Source organism: Mesoplodon mirus (genome assembly GCF_964341445.2).
Source record: "Mesoplodon mirus genome assembly, chromosome: 7".
NCBI lineage: Eukaryota > Metazoa > Chordata > Mammalia > Artiodactyla > Ziphiidae > Mesoplodon > Mesoplodon mirus.
The window spans coordinates 118,813,230-118,833,810 of NC_138983.1; the positions used below are offsets into that span (position 1 = coordinate 118,813,230).

The 20,581-nt window shown below is 39.5% G+C and overlaps 1 protein-coding gene across 2 annotated transcripts in view; it reads left to right on the top strand.

Moving 5' to 3' along the window:
• The first annotated feature begins 11,994 nt into the window (after nt 1–11,994).
• Nucleotides 11,995–20,581, top strand: part of ZC3H12C (zinc finger CCCH-type containing 12C) — a 69,590-nt gene continuing 61,003 nt past the window's right edge. The window contains exon 1 of one of the 2 annotated variants that reach the window (XM_082628500.1): nt 11,995–12,348. In XM_082628500.1, coding sequence (XP_082484626.1) covers nt 12,325–12,348 — 24 coding nt within the window. In that variant the 5' untranslated portion in view covers nt 11,995–12,324. Of the gene's footprint in view, nt 12,349–12,468; nt 12,558–20,581 lie in introns of those variants that run through there. The other variant, XM_082628501.1, reaches the window with a different exon arrangement.

Consider the following 20,581-nt stretch of genomic DNA (forward strand, 5'->3'; position numbering starts at 1 on the left):
ATTGATTTGCGTATATTGAAGAATCCTTGCATTCCTGGAATAAACCCCACTTGATCATGGTGTATGATCCTTTTAATGTGCTGTTGGATTCTGTTTGCTAGTATTTTGTTGAGGATTTTTGCATCTATGTTCATCAGTGATATTGGCCTGTAGTTTTCTTTCTTTGTGACATCCTTGTCTGGTTTTGGTATCAAGGTGATGGTGGCCTCGTAGAATGAGTTTGGGAGTGTTCTTCCCTCTGCTATATTTTGGAAGAGTTTGAGAAGGATAGGTGTTAGCTCTTCTCTAAATGCTTGATAGAATTCACCTGTGAAGCCATCTGGTCCTGGGCTTTTGTTTTTTGGAAGATTTTTTATCACAGTTTCAATTTCAGTGCTTGGGATTGGTCTGTTCATATTTTCTATTTCTTCCTGATTCAGTCTTGGCAGGTTGTGCATTTCTAAGAATTTGTCCATTTCTTCCAGGTTGTCCATTTTATTGGCATAGAGTTGCTTGTAGTAATCTCTCCTGATCTTTTGTATTTCTGCAGTGTCAGTTGTTATTTCTCCTTTTTCATTTCTAATTCTATTGATTGGAGTCTTCTCCCTTTTTTTCTTCATGAGTCTGGCTAATGGTTTATCAATTTTGTTTATCTTCTCAAAGAACCAGCTTTTAGTTTTATTGATATTTGTTATTGTTTCCTTCATTTCTTTTTCATTTATTTCTGATCTTGATATTGAGACTGTGATTAAAAGTTAAAAATCTTCCAACAAACAAAAGCCCAGGACCAGAAGGCTTCACAGGCAAATTCTATCAAACATTTAGAGAAGAGCTTCTTTCCTTCTGCTAACTTTGGGATGTTTTTGTTCTTCTTTCTCTAATTGCTTTAGGTGCAAGGTTAGGTTGTTTATTCGAGATGTTTCCTGTTTCTTAAGGTGGGATTGTATTGCTATAAACTTCCCTCTTAGAACTGCTTTTGCTGCATCCCATAGGTTTTGGGTCGTCGTGTCTCCATTATCATTTGTTTCTAGGTATTTTTTAATTTCCCCTTTGATTTCTTCAGTGTTCACTTCGTTATTAAGTAGTGTATTGTTTAGCCTCCATGTGTTTGCATTTTTTACAGCTCTTTTCCTGTAATTGATATCTAGTCTCATAGCATTGTGGTCGGAAAAGATACTTGATACAATTTCAATTTTCTTAAATTTACCAAGGCTTGATTTGTGACCCAAGATATGATCTATCCTGGAGAATGTTCCATGAGCACTTGAGAAAAATGTGTATTCTGTTGTTTTTGGATGGAATGTCCTATAAATATCAATTAAGTCCATCTTGTTTAATGTATCATTTAAAGCTTGTGTTTCCTTATTTATTTTCATTTTGGAGGATCTGTCCATTGGTGGGTGTTAAAGTCCCCTACTATGATTGTGTTACTGTCGATTTCTCCTTTTATGGCTGTTAGTATCTGCCTTATGTATTGAGGTGCTCCTATGTTTGGTGCATAAATATTTACAATTATTATATCTTCTTCTTGGATCGATCCCTTGATCTGTTTATATTTTCTATTACTTCCTGGTTCAGTCTAGGAAGGTTGTGCTTTTCTAAGAATGTGTCCATTTCTTCCAGGTTGTCCATTTTATTGGCATATAGTTTCTTGTAGTAATCTCTCATGATCCTTCTTATTTCTGCAGTGTCAGTTGTTACTTCTCCTTTTTCATTTCTAATTCTATTGATTGGAGTCTTCTCTCTTTTTTTCTTGATGAGTCTGGCTAATGGTTTATCAATTTTGTTTATCTTCTCAAAGAACCAGCTTTTAGTTTTATTGATATTTGTTATTGTTTCCTTCATTTCTTTTTCATTTATTTCTGATCTTGATATTGAGACTGTGATTAAAAATTAAAAATCTTCCAACAAACAAAAGCCCAGGACCAGAAGGCTTCACAGGCAAATTCTATCAAACATTTAGAGAAGAGCTAACACCTATACTTCTCAAACTCTTCCAAAATATAGCAGAGGCAGGATCACTCCCAAACTCATTCTGTGAGGCCACCATCACCTTATTCCAAAACCAGACAAAGATGTCACAAGGAAAGAAAATTAGAGGCCAATATGACTAATGAACATAGATGCAAAAATCCTCAACAAAATACTAGCAAACAGAATCCAACAGCACATTAAAAGGATCATACACCATGATCAAGTAGGGTTTATCCCAGGAATGCAAGGATTCTTCAATATAAGCAAATCAATCAATGAGATATACCATGTTAACACACTGAAGGAGAAAAACCATATGATCATCTCAATAGTTGCAGAAAAAGCTTTCAACAAAATTCAACACCGATTTATGATAAAAAAAAAAAACCCAGAAAGTAGGCATAGAGGGAACTAATGTCATATAATAAAGGCCATATATGACAAACCCACAGCCAACATCCTTCTCACTGGTTCTCATTGTTTTCAATGGTGAAAAACTGAAACCATTTCCTCTAAGATCAGGAAGATGACAAGGTTGTCCACTCTCACTACTATGATTCCACATAGATTTGGAAGTTTTAGCCACAGCAATCAGAGAAGAAAAAGATATAAAAAGAATCCAAATCGGAGAAGAAGAAGTAAAGCTGTCACTGTTTGCAGATGACATGATACTATACACAGAGAATCCTAAGATGTTACCAGAAAACTACTAGAGCTAATCAGTGAATTTGGTAAAGTAACAGGATACAAACTTAATGCACAGAAATCTCTGGCATTCTTATACACTAATGACGAAAAATCTGAAAGATAAATTAAGGAAACACTCCTATTTACCACTGCAACAAAAAGAATAAAATACCTAAGAATAAGCCTACCTAAGGAGACAAAAGACCTGTATGCAGAAAACTATAAGACACTGTTGAAAGAAATTAAAAATGATACAAACACATGGAGAGATATACCATGTTCTTGGATTGGAAGAATCAACATTGTGAAAATGGCTATACTACCGAAAGCAACCTGCAGATTCAGTGCAATCCCTAACAAACTACCAATGGCATTTTTCTCAGAACTAGAACAAAAAATTTCACAGTTTGTATGGAAACACAAAAGACCCCTAATAGCCAAAGCAATCTTGAGAATGAAAAATGGAGCTAGAAGAATCAGGCTCAACTTATACTACAAAGCTACAGTAATCAAGACAGTATGGTACTGGCACAAAAACAGAAATATAGATCAATAGAACAGGAGAGAAAGTCCAGAGATAAACCCATGCACATATGGTCACCTTATCTTTGATAAAGCAGGCAAGAATCTACAATGGAGGAAAGACAGCCTCTTCTATAAGTGGTGCTGGGAAACTGGACAGCTACATGTAAAAGAATGAATTCCGAACACTCCCTAACACCATACACAAAAATAAACTCAAAATGGATTAAAAACCTAAATGTAAGGCCAGACACTATAACACTCTTAGAGAAAACATAGACAGAACACTCTGTGACATAAATCACAGCAAGATCCTTTTTGACCCACCTTCTAGAGAAATGAAAATAAAATAAAATAAACAAATAGGACCTAATGAAACTTAAAAGCTTTTGCACAGCAAAGGAAAACATGAACAAGATGAAAAGACGCCCCTCAGAATGGCAGAAAATATTTGCAAATGAAGCAACTGACAAAGGATTAATCTCCAAAATTTACAAGCAGCTCATGCGGCTCAATATCAAAAAAACAAAAAACCCAATCCAAAAATGGGCAGAAGACCTAAATAGACATATCTCCAAAGAAGATGTATAGATTGCCAGGAAAAACATGAAAGGATGTTCAGCATCACTAATCATTAGAGAAATACAAATCAAAACTACAATGAGATATCTGTTCACACCAGTCAGAATGACCATCATCAAAAAATCTACAAACAATAAATGCTGGAGATGGTGTGGAGAAAAGGGAACACTCTTCCACTGTTGGTGGGAATGTTAATTGATACAGCCACTATGGAGAACAGTATGGAGGTTTCTTAAAAAACTAAATTAGAGCTACCATATGACCCAGCAATCCCACTACTGGGCATATACCCTGAGAAAACCATATTTCAAAAAGAGTCATGTACCACAATGTTCATTGCAGCTCTATTTACAATAGTCAGGACATGGAAGCAAGCTAAGTGTCCATCGACAGATGAATGGATAAAGATGTAGTACATATATACAATGGAATATTACTCAGCCATAAAAAGAAATGAAATTGAGCTATTTGTAATGAGGTGGATAGACCTAGAGTCTGTCATACAGAGTGAAGTAAGTCAGAAAGAGAAAAACAAATACTGTATGCTAACACATACATATGGAATCTAAAAAAAAAAAAGGTTATATAGAACCTAGGGGAAGGACAGGAATAAAGACACAGACGTAGAGAATGGACTTGAGGACACAGGGAGGCGGAAGGTTAAGCTGGGATGAAGTGGGAGAGTGGCATGGACATATATACACTACCAAATATAAAATAACTAGTGGGAAGCAACCGCATAGCATAGGGAGATCAGCTTGGTGCTTTGTGACCACCTAGCCGGGTGGGATAGGGAGGGTGGGAGGGAGATGCAAGAGGGAGCAGATATGGGGATATATGTATATGTATAGCTGATTCACTTTGTTATAAAGCAGAAACTAACACACCATTGTAAAGCAATTTTACTCCAATAAAGATGTTAAATAAAATAAAAATAAAAAGCCTTGGAAAATGCCAGCTCCTGCTTTTGTACGTAAAGAATTGACCACCAAGACAATACAAGTAATTGTTAGACCCAATCCTACCAACACTCTAAAATGTTCTTGCAAACACATATTTTAGCAAAGGCAACACAGAAGGTAGCAATAATACATTCATCAGGAAAGTGTCTTCTAGTAAACAAGTTGTCCTTGCCAAAGTTTACGGAACATTTAGCTGCCTCCTGTAGTTTTCCAAAATAAAGTGACAAGTCCCTGAATTTCTCTAGCAAGATCGCCATTTAAAAGCAGAAACTGCCAAAGACAAATAATTCTCACTTTTTAAAATAGATGCTTGTAAAAAACAACCCAGAAGGCCTAGCCCTTCTCAGTAAAATAGGGGTCTGTGTATGAAACTAAAAAAAGCAGAAGAAGTCACATAATAACTGAAGAGTTAGAGAAACGTTTAAGGGGAATACTGACGTTTCAAATTAGGTAAATATTTGGACAAAAATGAAGGGCTGTGAGACATAGTAATAGATAAATGGGGACTTCCCTGGTGGTCCAGTGGTTAAGACTCCAAGCTCCCAATGCAGGCGGCATAGGTTCGATCCCTGGTGAGGGAACTAAGATTCTGTATGCTGCATGGAACAGCCAAAAAGAAAAAAAAAAAAGAAAAAAGGAAGAAAGAAACAGATAAATGGCTGTACTATATCCAAAACTGTTAAAAGCCATCAGATAGCTCCAGTCTATTTACCTCTTCAGCCTAGATCATCTCCTCCCTGGGCCTGTGGCACACGCTTGTGGAACCCGTCGCTGCCTGGCTGGACTCCTCATTTCCGACTCCTGGATGCTCTTTGGCTGAATATCCCCTGGAATGTCCACGTTCAAACAAAAATAGCTGACAGTGTAAATGTCCCATTGATTTCTACTCTACGGATGGAAGGGAGTACCTGGAACCACCTAGGTTACTCATTTCCTCTGTATTCCTCAGACCTTAGCGTCTAGGCTCACTCACCCCTATCCTAGACTCTGAAGCCACTGTAGACTCTAAATCAAGGTGACTCTCCCACCTCAGCCACCCAACTCTCCAGCATACAGTGACTCAGCAGCAAACTTGCTCTGTTTATAGTCCTGCTCTTCCTGTAAACTGCAGCCCTAATTATGCAGCTATCTCTTCTATCTTATTGTTGTGCTATTTTTTGTTTGGAGAGATTCCTTCATTTTAATTTGTTTTCTGGTTGGTTATTTTTCTTTTTTCCTTTCTTTTGTTTTTAAGCCAACACCTACCTTGTTCTGCTACTTCAGTAGTTGGTTCCTTGTCTTGTTTCTCCATGCTTAATTTAAGTATTTTTCTAATTCCCCAGTTGCTTTGAGGTTTGAATTCTGCTTTGCTTGCTTTTTCAGATACTAAGCCATAAAACTTGGTTCCCTTGGCCATGTCTTTACTATGTTCTAACAGATTAAGGCCTAAATAAGTAGCCACAGGCTGGAGAGTCACTGGGTGTTATGGTCCCCAGTTTCAGTAGTCTAGAACCAACCCAAGTGCCTTCTACATGTCAGGCACAGGAGAACTGAGGACACTGCAAGGAACAAGACAGACAAAGCTCCTGCCTTTGTGGAGCTTACATTCTGGTGTGAGGATACACAGTAAAATAAATAAGCAAATACAATCCTGGGTGATGAGTATCATGAAAAAAACAACAAAAAAAAACAAAACCTGCTTCATCTGCCCAGGCCTACTGCTGACTTGTGATGCCTGCAGCTTATAGGAACCTCTCCTGCATCTGCTGATGAGAATGTCCCTGAATGTTTCCCTTAGTTAAAACAGTTCCCAACAGAAATCTTCACAGAATCTGAGTTTGGAGCTTTTGACAATTACGTTGTTATAAAAAAAAAAAAAAAAAAAAGTGACCAGTTCCACTAACGCTGGCTGGGAATCCTTTAGCAATTATGGGATCTCCCCTTCCACACGATCACAGGACTCTTCCCCTCGTCTGGGAAGCCCCGGACTCCACACGTGCACCTCACAGGGCTCCTTCAACTTCCTCTTCTCTTTCTCTTCCTTTTCAACTATTTTAAAAAATAATATCTGCTTATTTATAGAATCAAATAGAAAGGTGTGGACGATAGTACCCATCACCAATGAGTGTAGACTTAAAAAACTTTTTTTCAAATAGCTAATTCAAGTATCCAATTTAAAATTCAAAAGCCATTATTGGGTATAGACTAAAAAGTGAATCTCTCTTCCACCTTTTCTTCCAAATCATCCAGTTTCCCTGCCCAAGACAACACTTAGCAGTTTCTTGTGTGCCCTCCCAGAGATGTTATATGCATGTATAAGCAAACACAGAGACATTCTTTGTCTTTCTCACAAATGGTAGCATACTATATATACTGTACCTTACTTTTCCAATAATCAATGGGTCTTGAAGTTTATTCCATACCCATAGAGCCACTTTACTCTCTTTAATAGGTGAATGGCATCCTAATATATGGCAACACTGCAACTTATTTAAATAGTTTCCTATTAATGGACTTTTAAATTGATTCTAATTTTTTGACTTTGTAAGTAATACTGCAATTAATAGTCTTGGATATAGCCTTTTAACATAAGATGTACTCTAACCTGAAATTTCCATAATTATGTTTCCAACTACCATCTCAGTTTTGTACATTTGTAATTCTATATACCAATTTCCTTATAAAACAAGAGATACTTTCAGAGGTGACGAGGATGTTTTTGGTACACTTAAAATTCCATGTTGAAACAAAAATTTTTAAACTTCTGGGAAGGATGAACTACAATGACAGGTGTGATCCTTGTCAAGATGGCAAAATGCCACCTTAGGAGCATTTCTTATTTTAAGTGTTTACTGTTTTCAAAATTTCTATATTGGTCAAATATGGTGAAATTAGGGCAGCCACACTGTCTGGCTCAGGCAGAAGAACAAGCACACAACTGTATGACACAACAGTATTGAAAACCTTGCTGCCTGGCTTCCCACATGCTGAAAACCAGAGTCATGCTGCTAGTATGGAATCCTGTGGTAACTCATCAAAAGAAAGAAGCCCTGGGATTGGCCAACAGCCTGTATCTCATGCCGTCTAGTTCCTTTCCCCAAGAGCTTAGTAATGAAAAGCAACTCTAACCAATCACTGAAGCACATGGACAAGAGTGTGTTGTATCTTTCCATGTCCGTCTTATATAGATCATGTGCTTGGGAAGTGGTCAGTTAGGGTAATAATATTAAGGAAACATTACATTTCATGGGCTGTTGGAATTAACCCTAACTTCTCTGAAAGACATAAAAGAAACTGTGAATGAAAAATCACAGTAGTCACCTGGCTATGTGTGTGAAGCTCTTCAGTCAGAGGAAATCAAGTGCTGGACAAAGAGCTGGAGAGGAAGGTGCATCCAAGGGACTATTGACATCACTTTAACTAAGGTAAGTGTTTTGGCATAAATGATAAAGTAGGAGATGTGAGAACAAGAGAAATAATTCTCTTGCATCACCAAGTGTAACCAGTGGGTCCACACATTTTCACTAACTCTGGATAGAACTAGAAGTAGTTTCCAGGGTTGTGTGCCAGTTTTGAACCTGAGGGTGACTTATGGGCCATCATTTTTGAAGCTCTGAGAGGTCTTAGATAAGGTGGCTGGGCAGTTGGAAAATCCAGGCTGAGGCAGCCAAGTAGGGGATGATGAGCACCTGAAACTCTGTCTTTTAAGGTTCAAATGTGAATCTCAGTGTGAGGTAGTCTACTTGGGAGATACATTTTAGAAAGAAGTGCTGACATTGCAACCATTCTCCCTCCCACCTTCTGCTCACAACCTGTCCTTTCCAAAGCATTTGCTTTTAACTAGTGAGGCTATTCCAGGGCTTTGCCTGTTATGGATCCATAGCCACTCAAATTCTTTAATTATGTGCAATTCGAAGTCACAATTCCAGGTCTAGACTTGAGTTTACAACTAAAATACAAACGGCCTATCCAGAATTGGTCATAGCAAATGTGCCCTACTTGCCTAATGCCTATTTCGAAGTTTTAGTATCAGACATTCAAAAATGTGATCCTCATTTTCACCATTCGCAAGCTGAAAAGTGGGGTCAGATTCAATGATTTCTAAGTTTTCTTTCATCAGTCTGACATTCTCTGAAGCATGAAATGTCTTCCCTATACATTTTCTTTTCCTTTTAAGAAAATAGAACTTGGAGTAAAGAGAAGAGGAAGTCCCTAATACTCATTTATCTGAGATTGAAATTTTCTTTCAACTCTGGTTTACTTAAGATGAAAACCATAGTTGGTTATTGTTATAACAGCGACCATTTAAAGTGTTCATACTTACTCTCTCAGTAGCAGATAAAAGCCTCATTTACCTAACTCCCTGCCTTTTCTAGATAATACTATGAAACATTTCCACAAGCATATCCCCACTATTACCACAAATACATGCCTAAAACCAGATTCCTCTAAACATTTGCTCAAAACAGTAGTTCCTCTATCCTTAGCTTCCCCTTTTTTCCAGTCGGTGATATTACAGGTTTCATATTCACACCCCCAAGTCATTTTGGACTTCTCCCTTTTCTTAGCTTCATCTCCATCAAATGTATCCGATCATTTACAAAGCTTCAGTGATTTTTTTTAAGTCACAATGTCTCACTAACTGGTCCCTTCCTCACTTCCCTCACAATTTCTTCATTATTCCCTGTCAGTGCTCCCATACTGGCCTTCAAACTTGTTTCCCTGCTTCAATCCTTGCCCTTTCCAAACTATCTAATAACCAATACAATATCGGGTTTACTAAATTGGGCTGCTCTCTATGTTACCTTCTGTTCAAAACCTTCACAGACTTCCCAGTGTATATAGGATACATTGAGCTCAAACTCTGTCTCTGTCTGTCTCTCTCCCTGTTTCTCTCTCCCTCTCTTATTTGCAAATCTGTGTAATTTGTTCCTAATTTTCCTTTCCAACTTCTTTTATCCCTATTTTCCAGATTTCCCTGGCAATCTATTTTTGTTTATGCTGTACCACTCATATGCCCTTCCTTATCCTCTCTGCTTATCAAAATACTATCCATCTTCATTATCGAGCTTAAATGTCCCCTTTTTGAAACCCAGAATCATCTTCTATGTAAGTCTTTCCAACCATTCCAACCTAAAGTGATTCCTCTGTCCTCTGAAACTTCATTGCATTTGTTACCCGTGACACATATTTAACAGTTAAGAATTCTCTTGCCTTCTTAGTTTTCTTTTAACTTTCATGTGTTTTTATCTCCCAACTACATAGTAAGGTAATTAAGGGCAGTTACTGTATCATTCACGTAATGAGTCCTGAATTGTAGAGTTAGAATGCCTGTGTTTTAATCCTTGCACTGTTATTTACTGACCTTAACCTTGGTCTCAGTTTTCTCATTTGTGAAATGGAAACAGTGATAGTTATTTCCTTGTAGGGGTTTTGTGGGTGTTATGTGAGAGAATATATGCAAAGTGCTCAGAATAGTACCTGGAACATGATTAGCACTCACTAAATGTTAGCAACTATAATAGTTATTCATACGTCTCACTTCCAAAGTTCCTAGTATAATGCCTTGGCCCATAACCATGCTTAATCAATATTGAGTGGAGTTCTGCTGAGTCAACTGAGGGAAATAAGTAGACTGTGTGGGTGGTATACTGTGGAATAGGGGAACTTCCTGGCCTCACTAAAATCATGCCATAAATGCCGTCACGTATTGTTGTCAGCAAGCCAGCCTCTTTCTAAGTCCCTGCCACTCCCTAATACTGCTCAAGAGGCTTCTGAGGTTTTGGCTCAGCGAACAGGGAATTCTTTCCAGAGCATCCCTTCCTTCCTGCCAATTCAAATGGATCTGGCTGCAGACAGAAGGTTGCCAAACTTCCTAAGGTGGTACTAAAAATGTGGACCAGAGAATTCTCATATGCCCCCAAAAAAGCCTACCAGTCTACTATTTCATTTACTAGGCTCCAAGACTGGCCTGCTGTAGTGGAAAGCAGGCTCAGTGAGATGCTTTCCTTTCATCTCGCAGTGTCAGCATGCCATGGACACCAGCCAGCAGAATGCTCTCAGCTGGGACCCCATATCATCCATAGCTAAAGAGCAACAGATGCTGGCCAATGAGGCGGGGACATCTATGCTACTCAACTGAGCCATAAAAGCAGGGTTTTTTTAAAATAGAGAAACTATAAAGTTTGAACCCCAGTAAGCATCACGGATATCACTACCATTAAGCAGCCCATGGATCAGATTCAACAGATCCATGCTTAAAGCAAGTATGCCCTCATTAAAAACAATTCAGAGAGGCAAGAAATAATTTTGCTAAGTGTGATCAAAGGTGTGAACTCAGGTCCACTGAAACAAATATGTGCTTTGGATGCAGACAGACCTGGATCCTTCCTATGCAATCTGTGTACTTTTGGGAAATTTTTCTAATCTCAATATTCTGTGGGATAAAGGGGATTATAACACCTAGCTCAAGTGGCCATGGTGACACTTAAACGAGATAATGCACTTAAAGCAGCTGCCAGGCCTGTGGCACGTGGTAGAGGCACAATCCAGGGACGGAGATGTTCCTTTCCCTCTCACTCCAAAAGCAGATGCATCCTGCCCAAGGCTAGGAGTGAGGCGCCTGGTGACAATTCCACAGGCAGGTGAGTGAGATGATTTGAACATTTCTGAAATGTTGGCCTAGATTGTGCTGGGTGTTGGACAATTCACAGAAGTAGAAAGGCCCGCTGCTTTCAGTGCTTTCACACTTGCAACTCAGGAGCCCACCTCCGTGCAGAGGGCTCTCCTCCCAACCTCCCGAAGGAGATCTGGATTCAACCTGGCTTTCACCTCAATTTTGACATGTTGCCACTTCCAACAAGGCCAGTTTCCTTACTGAAAGAAGTCCTTCCCCTGGGTAAAATCCCAACAGCTTCATTTGTTTAAATTCCCTTATTGGTCTTGCTAATGCCGGGTGTGGTTTTTCCTCATTACGGAATATTGATAACAAGCAAACCAGCACGGGAAAGGAAGGCAGCCGCTCGATTCCCTTGCTGCCCAGGGAATGATCCGTGGTACTGCCGGGTGGAAGAGGCGTAGCTGAGCCGAGAGGCGCCGCCGGCCCGGGCAGGGGGAGCGGAGCGGGGAGGTCGGGACCCCAGGGCTGGGCGCGAGGAGAGGCGGCGCGGGAACCTCCTGCGGCCGCAGTGGCCGGGCCAAGCCCGACAGGTTCCAGCAGCTCCCCTCACCCCTCCCCACGCCTCCCGGGTTTTCCCCTGGGTTCGGGGTTTCCTGTTTCAGTTCTCGGTGATCTCCAGCAGCAGGTGCTGGTTTGCCAACCTCAGCTCCAGACGAGGCGAAGGAGGAGAAGGAAAAGAGGAAAGGGGAGGAGGAAGCGGCGCAGCGGCTGCGGCTGCCGCTGCGGGCGGGCGAGGGGCGAGGGGCGAGGCGACAGCGGGAGATCCAGGCTCGCTCTCCCCGCGGAGCAGCGGCGCGGGCGGCGGGCCGAGCCGGGGCCCCGGCGTGTGGCCGGTGTGCGCGCAGGCGGCATGGGGGAGCCTCCCACTCGCCCCGCGCCCTAGCGGCGGCCAGAGGCTGAAGGAGAGGCGGCCGCCCGCCGGAGGGTCCCGGGGCGGCCCCGCTTCCAGGGCATGTGGTGATGGCTGATGAGAAGAGACTGCAAGTAGGTTGAGCAACAGATCCGGGAGCGCGCGCGTGGGGCGGCGGGTGGCGAGTGGTGCCAGCCGGGGGAGGGGGAGCCGGGGCTGCGGCCGGCGGGCGGGCGGGCGCGGCGCTGAGCGGGGAGGGCCGAAGTGGCTGCTGTCGCTGCGGGCCCCGCTGCCGGCTCGCCGCTTCCTCGCGGGGCCGGCCATGCCGGGTAGCGGCCCCCAGGTTTGTCCCTCGGGAAGGGGGTGGAGGGGCGGACAGCGGCGACAGTGGCCCTGAGGGAGCTGGGCGAGGGGAGGGCCGCGGGCCGGGAGGCCGCGCCCGAGCGCCGGGCGGAGGGGCCGGGGCTGGGGCGGCCGCGCCGGCGGATCTCCAGGCCCAGGCGGGTCGGGCCGCTGGAAGTCGAGTCCCTGAGCCCCGGCTGCTCCCGGGGCTCGGGCGGGGTCGAGCGAAAGCCCAGCGCATCCTCCAGGGCGGGAGAGCCGGCCCCACCGGGGATCTCGGGCGAGGGGAGGCCGGTCTCTTCGGCCCCGCGGCCTAGGGCTTCGGTCCACTCCCGGCCGCCCCAGGGCACGGCCGCCGAACATGGAGGCGGACCCGGGCGCCCCGGATGGAAACGGACCCACAGTCCCGCTCCTGGGGCTCAGACCTCGCGCGCTGCGGGGGGAGGCGAGGGGGGCGGTGTGAGGCAGCATCCGACAGCTCGGATCCAGCCCCAGCCATTAGCTTTTATTATCCATCCCTCCAGCCAAACCGCCGCCCCCAGGCGGGCCGTGGCGAAACCCCCCTCTGCCCCCGCGTCCCCTCACCCCTCAGTCTCCAGCCAAATTCCCATTTTCACCCTGCGTTCATTTAGCCGGACCGGTCCGCATGTTTAACTCCCTACAAAGAGGTGTTACAAATAGAACTTGGAGAAATAAATCCCGCATTCCCTCCCTCAACTGTCTCGTCCTTCACCCCTTCAAGACCTTAGAAACAGCCTAAGCTTCCAAGTACTGATCACTCTAACTGGATTTCTTGCCGTTTGGGTAACCGTTAACAATCCTGGTCTGTGCTCTGTGTTTTGTGATAAAGAGAAGAAATACTAATCCAGATTTAGGGAAAGTTTTCCTGTTGGTTGCAAGAATGTGTTGGAATATCCCCAGGCCCGTGAGGCGCTTATTGATTCAGGTTTTTTTTTTTTTTTTTTTTTTTAACCATCTTAGAATAGTTGCAGAGATACTTGGGGCTCAGTATATTTAGAAATTTGGGAAAATTCATCAGTTCTTCACTTATTTCCGCATTTAGTTTTTCTAATGTATATTATAAACAGAAAACCGTGGATATGCCTCATACAAGTTTTTGGACGTTGGAGAACTACAAGAAGTAGGAATGTAATGTGTTATTTTTTTTTTAAGTCTTAATATATTTAGGGTATGAGGGTATGACTTTCATTTATTTAATCACATATGCAATTAATTTTAGTCGCAATTTCTCAATTTTGATGTTATCTGTTGTTCGAATATAAGGATAGCTTCACCAAATATTTGTAAAATTGTCTTACTGTTGATAACCCCAGGAAGATGCTTATTTCAGACTTGCCTCTCTATTCACCTGCTTTCTTCCAATTTGGCATTTGGATTTTAAGTTACCTTAATCTGTCTACTTGAAGATACCCTAAACATCAGAATGGTCTATTAACTGTGTATCTATGATTTGAAATGTTTCCATATTTTTACTTAGTTTAAAAATGGATTTTGCTTTCAAAGTAGGTTACATTTCTACCTCTAGCATCTGGTCATCACACAAGTACTTAAACTCTATATATAAAGTAAAATGAACTTTTAAACAAAACAACAGCAAAAAAGAGGCCACTATTTTTTTAACCTGCTTTTAATAATGAAAGTCTAATGAACTAGTTTATTATAATGGAAAATATTAAATGATAGGAAACAGAAACTTGGAATGTTTGTATGCTGATGGAAGTTTTTATTAGTCATTTCCTTTTACTACATTTTTGTTTTAATTATTATACTAATAAAATTATCCTATTTTATACTACTGGCTTCTTTGGAGCTATGTTTTCATGGCTTACATCTGCCAAATTGAACCCCAAGTGTTCAATGGGTATAGTGTTTTTTAAGTATTTTTCTCATTCTACAACTGGGTGACCTTGTCTTCATTCTAGCACACCACAATGTTTTCTACATTAATTTTAATTACTGTAACAGATGTAAAAGTGTTGCTATCATTTTATAGTTTTTAATACCATTTTTATATCATTTTATACCCTTTTAGTGCTTTCCATTGCTTTTCTACATATATTCAAAAGAATTCTACTTTCATTCTTATTTGATAGCAGTTTTAAAGAAGCAAACGTAAGATTTTAAGTAGGAGGGTTTTTTTTATCATTTTAGTATTAGAATTAGAATGTAGGATTGTAAACTAATTGGCAGTTATTGCTCATGTGAGACTGGTAAACTTCTATTACCTCAGCAAATAATTATTTATTATCAATCTAGGTGCTGTATAAGGACCCTGACCTCTAAAAGAAGAGAGATTATTAACAGGGAGCACATAAAGCTAGATGGAATATTCTACATGCCATTAGCAAAGAAGTAGGAAATTCAGGCACTGGGAAAGGTGGCATGCCAGGCCTTAAAGGTGGGAGTCATTTCCAGATGAATACCCTGAGTCAAGGAAAGCAGGGAGGAGGTGATCCAGTGTGTCTGGAGCGTTCCCCGGATGGTAGGAGTAGTGGATGATTAAGGTGGCAAAGATGGTTTCAAGGGTATAGTTTTTGTTGGAAAGAAAAATATTAATTAAGAAGGTCAGTGAATAACAGAAGCATATTAAATCAGGAATTCAAATTTAAGCCTAAAATATCGTGATTCTGGGGTTCAAAAATACCAAATGTTCTTTAAAAAATTTGTATTTTAAGTGCTGATATGCCTCCTGTATGATCATCTCTAGGTCCATCCACGTTGCTGCAAATGGCATTATTTCATTCTTGTTTTATGGCTGAGTAATATTCCATTGTATAAGCATACCAGATCTTCTTTATCCATTCATCTGTTGATGGGCATTTAGATTGCTTCCATGTCTTGGCTATTGTAAATAGTGCTGCTATGAATGTAAGGGTGCATGTATTGATTCGAATTATGGTTTTCTGCAGATATATGCCCAGGAGTGGGGATTGTCGGATCATACGGTAGCTCTGTTTTTAGGTTTTTAAGGATCCTCCATACTGTTCTCCATAGTGGCTCTACCACTTTACATTCCCACCATCAGTGTAGGAGGGTTCCTTTTTCTCCACACCCTCACCAGCATTTATTATTTGTAGACTTTTTGATGATGGCCGTTCTGACGGGTGTGAGGTGATACCTCATTGTCGCTTTGATTTGCATTTCTCTAATAATTAGTGATGTTCAGCATCTTTTCATGTACCTTTTGGCCATTTGTTTGTCTTCTTTGGATCTTCTACCCATTTTTTGATTGGGTTGTTTGTTTTTTTGATATTGAGCTGTGTGAGCTGTTTATATATTTTGGAGATTAATCCCTTGTCGGTTACATAATTTACAAATATTTTCTCCCATTCTGTAGGTTGTCTTTTCCTTTACTTCATGGTTTCCTTTGCTGCGGCACACTGTATTTTGGATCCAACAGCATAAAGATAACTTTCAGATCTGTGATGTGGAGATATCAATTCTCCATCTTTGGTTTTTATAGCTGACATAATAATAGCTATTGTGTATTGTGCACTGATGTGCTAATGTCATGCTTATGCTTGCTTTTATTATCTTCATTCTATAGATGAGGAAACTGAGACGCAGAAAGTTTAAATAACTTGTCCAAAGTCACACATCTAGTAAATTGCAGAGGGAGTTTGAACCCTTGAGTCTGACTTTAAAACTCATGCCCTTGGGGCTTCCCTGGTGGCGCAGTGGTTGAGAGTCCGCCTGCCGCTGCAGGGGACACGGGTTCGTGCCCCGGTCCGGGAAGATCCCACATGCCGCGGAGCGGCTGGGCCCGTGAGCCATGGCCGCTGAGCCTGCGCGTCCGGAGCCTGGGCTCCGCAACGGGAGAGGCCACAACAGTGAGAGTCCCGCGTACCGCAAAAAAAAAAAAAAAAACTCATGCCCTTAACCACTGAGCAGTTCTGCCTTCCTGTGATACTATTTTTAGTTCTGTAAAAAGTGTGTCATAGTGTGTGTGTTCGTATGTTGATACACATTGTTTCAAAATTAAGAGATGCATGATGATTCTATGCCCGGTGAACTAGCATAAAGTAAAGCCCATAAGCAGATGTCTGAACACTCAAAGCATTCTGCCTTTAAGATAAATGATCAGATCTCTAAAGGTAGATAGGGAATAAAAATCCCAAGTTCTTCCTGCTTGCCTGGACACTATTCCCCTACACCCCCTCATCTTTTGCCTGGCTCACACCTCATTATTCAGACCTCAGCTTAGATCTCACTGGGTTTACTCCATTGTGGGTTAAGATTGATAATAGTAGGTGACACTTACTGTGCCAAGCACTGTTCTAAGTGCTCTACATATATTAATGCATCTAATACTTACTGCACTCCCATGAAGAAGTATTTCAATACTTTTTTTTTTTTCCTGATGAGGAAACCAAACTACAGTGTGGTTAAATAACTTGCAAGAGGTTTCACAGTTAATAATGGCAGAGCAGGTGTCCCAACTTAGGCTAAGTACCAAATATTAAGGTCTCTTTAACCTAATACATGTTAATAAATATATTATTGTGAGATTTAAACTATATAATAGAATCATCTCTCTTGGTAGTTTATAGAGCTTGGTGCCCCACCTTTCCATCCCCATTTAACATTCACTAAGGATTTTCTCATGACATTAAAAATATTTCAAACATTTTCTTCCTAAGAGCATATCATTTTACTTAATCATTCTCCTATTTCAGTTAGACATGTGTTTTCCCCCAGTATCTCAAAATCATAATGCTTTAGTTGAACATCCCAGTAAATTTTTTTTTTTCTGCATCTGTGTTCTTAGGATGGTTTCCTAGAAGTAATGATCAAAGAGAATAAGCTTTAAGGTCTTTGATGGCCAAAAAGTTTTCCAGAAAAGCTGTATTGGTATGTACACCTGTCAGAAAAATGTGAGAGAGTTGATTTCATTCCATGTTTGGATGAACTATTTATTAACTGTAAAATTTTTTGACAGTTTTTAGATGAACATTAATATCTAATTTTAATGCTGACCTTTTTCTACTTATATTTTAAGATATTAAAGTAGGCAGGTTGATTAAGAAGAAGCAAAGAGAAAAGTATCTTCTTACCCATAAATAACTTCTGTAAATATTTTGATAAACACTCTCCTATTTTTTATTCCTGTAGTTATACTTTACAGAATTTTTACTTGAGCTTTAAATTTAAAATACAAGCATTTTCTAATCACCCATCTTTAGGCAAAATTATTTGTTTACTCCCCTGTGTTTTCAAAATACTTTAAATCCCTCTATAACACTTGTATATTTGGTGATAGTTAACCGTTTCTTCTTTATTTCTTTTTTGCTTTCTGTGTCTCTGCTCTTCATCTATAAAACAGAAAAAAAAAATACTAGCTAGAGCATAGATTTGTCATAAGGATTAACTGATAATACAAAATGTTTATAACAGTACCTTATACTGTGCCTAGGATCTTCTTTATCTTATTTGTAGTCTTTAGGCAAGGACTCTGGTTCACATTGTTTTATCCCAAGTCTTCTACAGTGTTCAATACCTAGTAGATACCTCATGAATGTGTTTTTATTGTTAAAGGCCATAAAGCATGTTCTTTAAATGGATCTGCTGATGTGGTAGGGTGAACAAAAGTCAGTAGATGGTTATGAGATGATTGCAGTAATCAGTAGAGCAAATAACACAATTGGTGTACCCAAACATTTTAAAATTAACTTAGGATGTATGATGTGATTTCTTGAGTGGTCATATGCATTTACCCTTATCTACCCCACTTAGCTGGGGAAGGATATTATAAAGGCGAATTTCTAAAAGTTAGTCTTAAAGTCTTTCAAGAACAAAACATTTTAACTATTTTAAATGGAAAACTTTAAATACATGGATTATATTTTTCTACAAGTAACATGTAGCCTATAACTTCACTTATTATGAAGCATAATAATAGCTGACATTTATGGGGTATTAACTTTATTCCAGGTACAGTATTAAGCACTTTACTTACATTATCTAATTTAGTTTTACAACAATTGTATAAAGTTTATACTGTTGTTTTACCTATCTTCCAGGTGATAGAACAGGGGTTATCAAGATTTCTGATTTATCCTATCTAAATAGCAATGCTTCTTGCTTTTTTAAGAAAAAAAAAAGATGGTGAGAACAGCAGAACTCAATGATTTCTGTTGATTTATATTAATGATTTTTGGTCTTCTCTCCTTGCTGTTAGCTGTTCCTTGCTGACATTGTCACTTCTTCCTTCTAATTTGAAGAAGATAACTGCTATGGACTGTGAAACTGAATGACAACAGCTAATATTATGGCTAACATAAAAGTATTTAGGCAGCAATTAAAGGCCTTTAGGACTCGCAGATTGTCTAGGTTGGAGAACTGAGAAATTGCACTTTCAGAGAGAGTAGTTGGGGCCTCTAACAATCAGATAGACCTGGGTTTGAATCCCAGCTCTGTCCTTTACTGGCTGTGACCTTAGACAAAACTCAGTTTCTCTTTGATTTCTTGTACTTTGCAAGTTGTTTTTACTGATTAAACTAATGAGTATAAAAGTGCCTGGCACATAGAAGGCAGTGAATGTTATTATAAAATGACTTAGCAGTATTCACTGAATTGATTAGACAGAGATTTTGTTTGTTTGTTTTATTTTTCTGTCTACTTATTCACTGGCTCTTAATTGTGTTCTGGGTAATTGGGCTTACCAGATGAAAAATACCTAAAAAATCAAGTTTACTGTTATTGGTTTTAATATGTCAGTTTATATTTTAGATTTTTCAAAGGGCTTTCAAATTTATTACTTCATGTCATTTAGGGTGAAGCTAAAATTAGTTTCTGTTCTTTGTTCTTAGTCATCTACTCATTTCCTATTCAAAATTACATGGGCTTAATTTTATCCTTATTCTGTGACTTAGTCTGTTTCAAATCTTGGCTTTTACTTTATAATTATTTTTATTATTTTGTATACTTATAGGGAGCAGTTCTCCCATATAATTGAGGCTGCCTCCTCATTGTTGACTTAGATGTTTTTTAAGTCATCGTTTCTTTGAATTGCACCACTGAGTTGACGATTTTATGTATTAGATACTTCTTGGAATTTTGCTGTAATTGTAAATGATTAGTACAGATCTAAAATGCTGGAAGTGTGCAATAAATTATCTATTTTGATAAAGTAGGCATTATTTCTATTTTTGCTAAGATAGAAAAATGCCTTAAGTAACATAAAAATTGTGTTCATAAAGTATGTTAAAATTAGCAATATCATGCATAGGAAAAAATAGTTTTAAATAGGAGAGATGTTTTCCAAAGTGCATTTCTATTATTTTGACTACGTTTTATCTTTTAAAATTAAATTTTAAGTTAAATATTTTAACATTTTTATTTTATCACATTTTTAAAATAGAGAAAAAGTAAAAGTGATAGTGAAAAATCATCTATAATTCTCCCCTAGAGATAACTTAAAGTTTTGGTAATGTTTTCATTTTTTTTAAATCTCCTAGTCAATGTAAACACATCCTTTAAAAAATTTGCATGCATATGTAGTTTTGTTTCTTGCTGTTCATTCAATATACCATGTTTTCCTATATCATTAAATATCCTTTTAAAAGACTATTTTTATTGGCTGAATGACATTCAGTACATTCAAACACTGTAATTTAACCAAACTCATATTGTTGATTATTTAGAGTATGACCAATATTTTTTATTGTTATAGTGAACAATGTGATAAATGTCCATGTATATAGATCTTTGTACACATTGATGAATATATTTTAAACAAATTCCTGGATGTGATCATGCAAATTGCCCTCTAGAAAAGTTGCACCAATTTATATTCTTAGAAATGCATGTGTGTCGCTCTCTGAACCCATCACAGTTTCCCTTCACAGCCTGTCTTTGTTAATTTGATAAACAAGAATGACATAATTGTGCTAAGAAGCTCCTTCAGTAGAGTCAGAGAGATTGAGTATGAGTTCCTGTTCTGACGCTTGTGTGATCATGGGCAAATTTCTATATTTTCCTAAGCCTCAGTTTCTTTGTGAAATT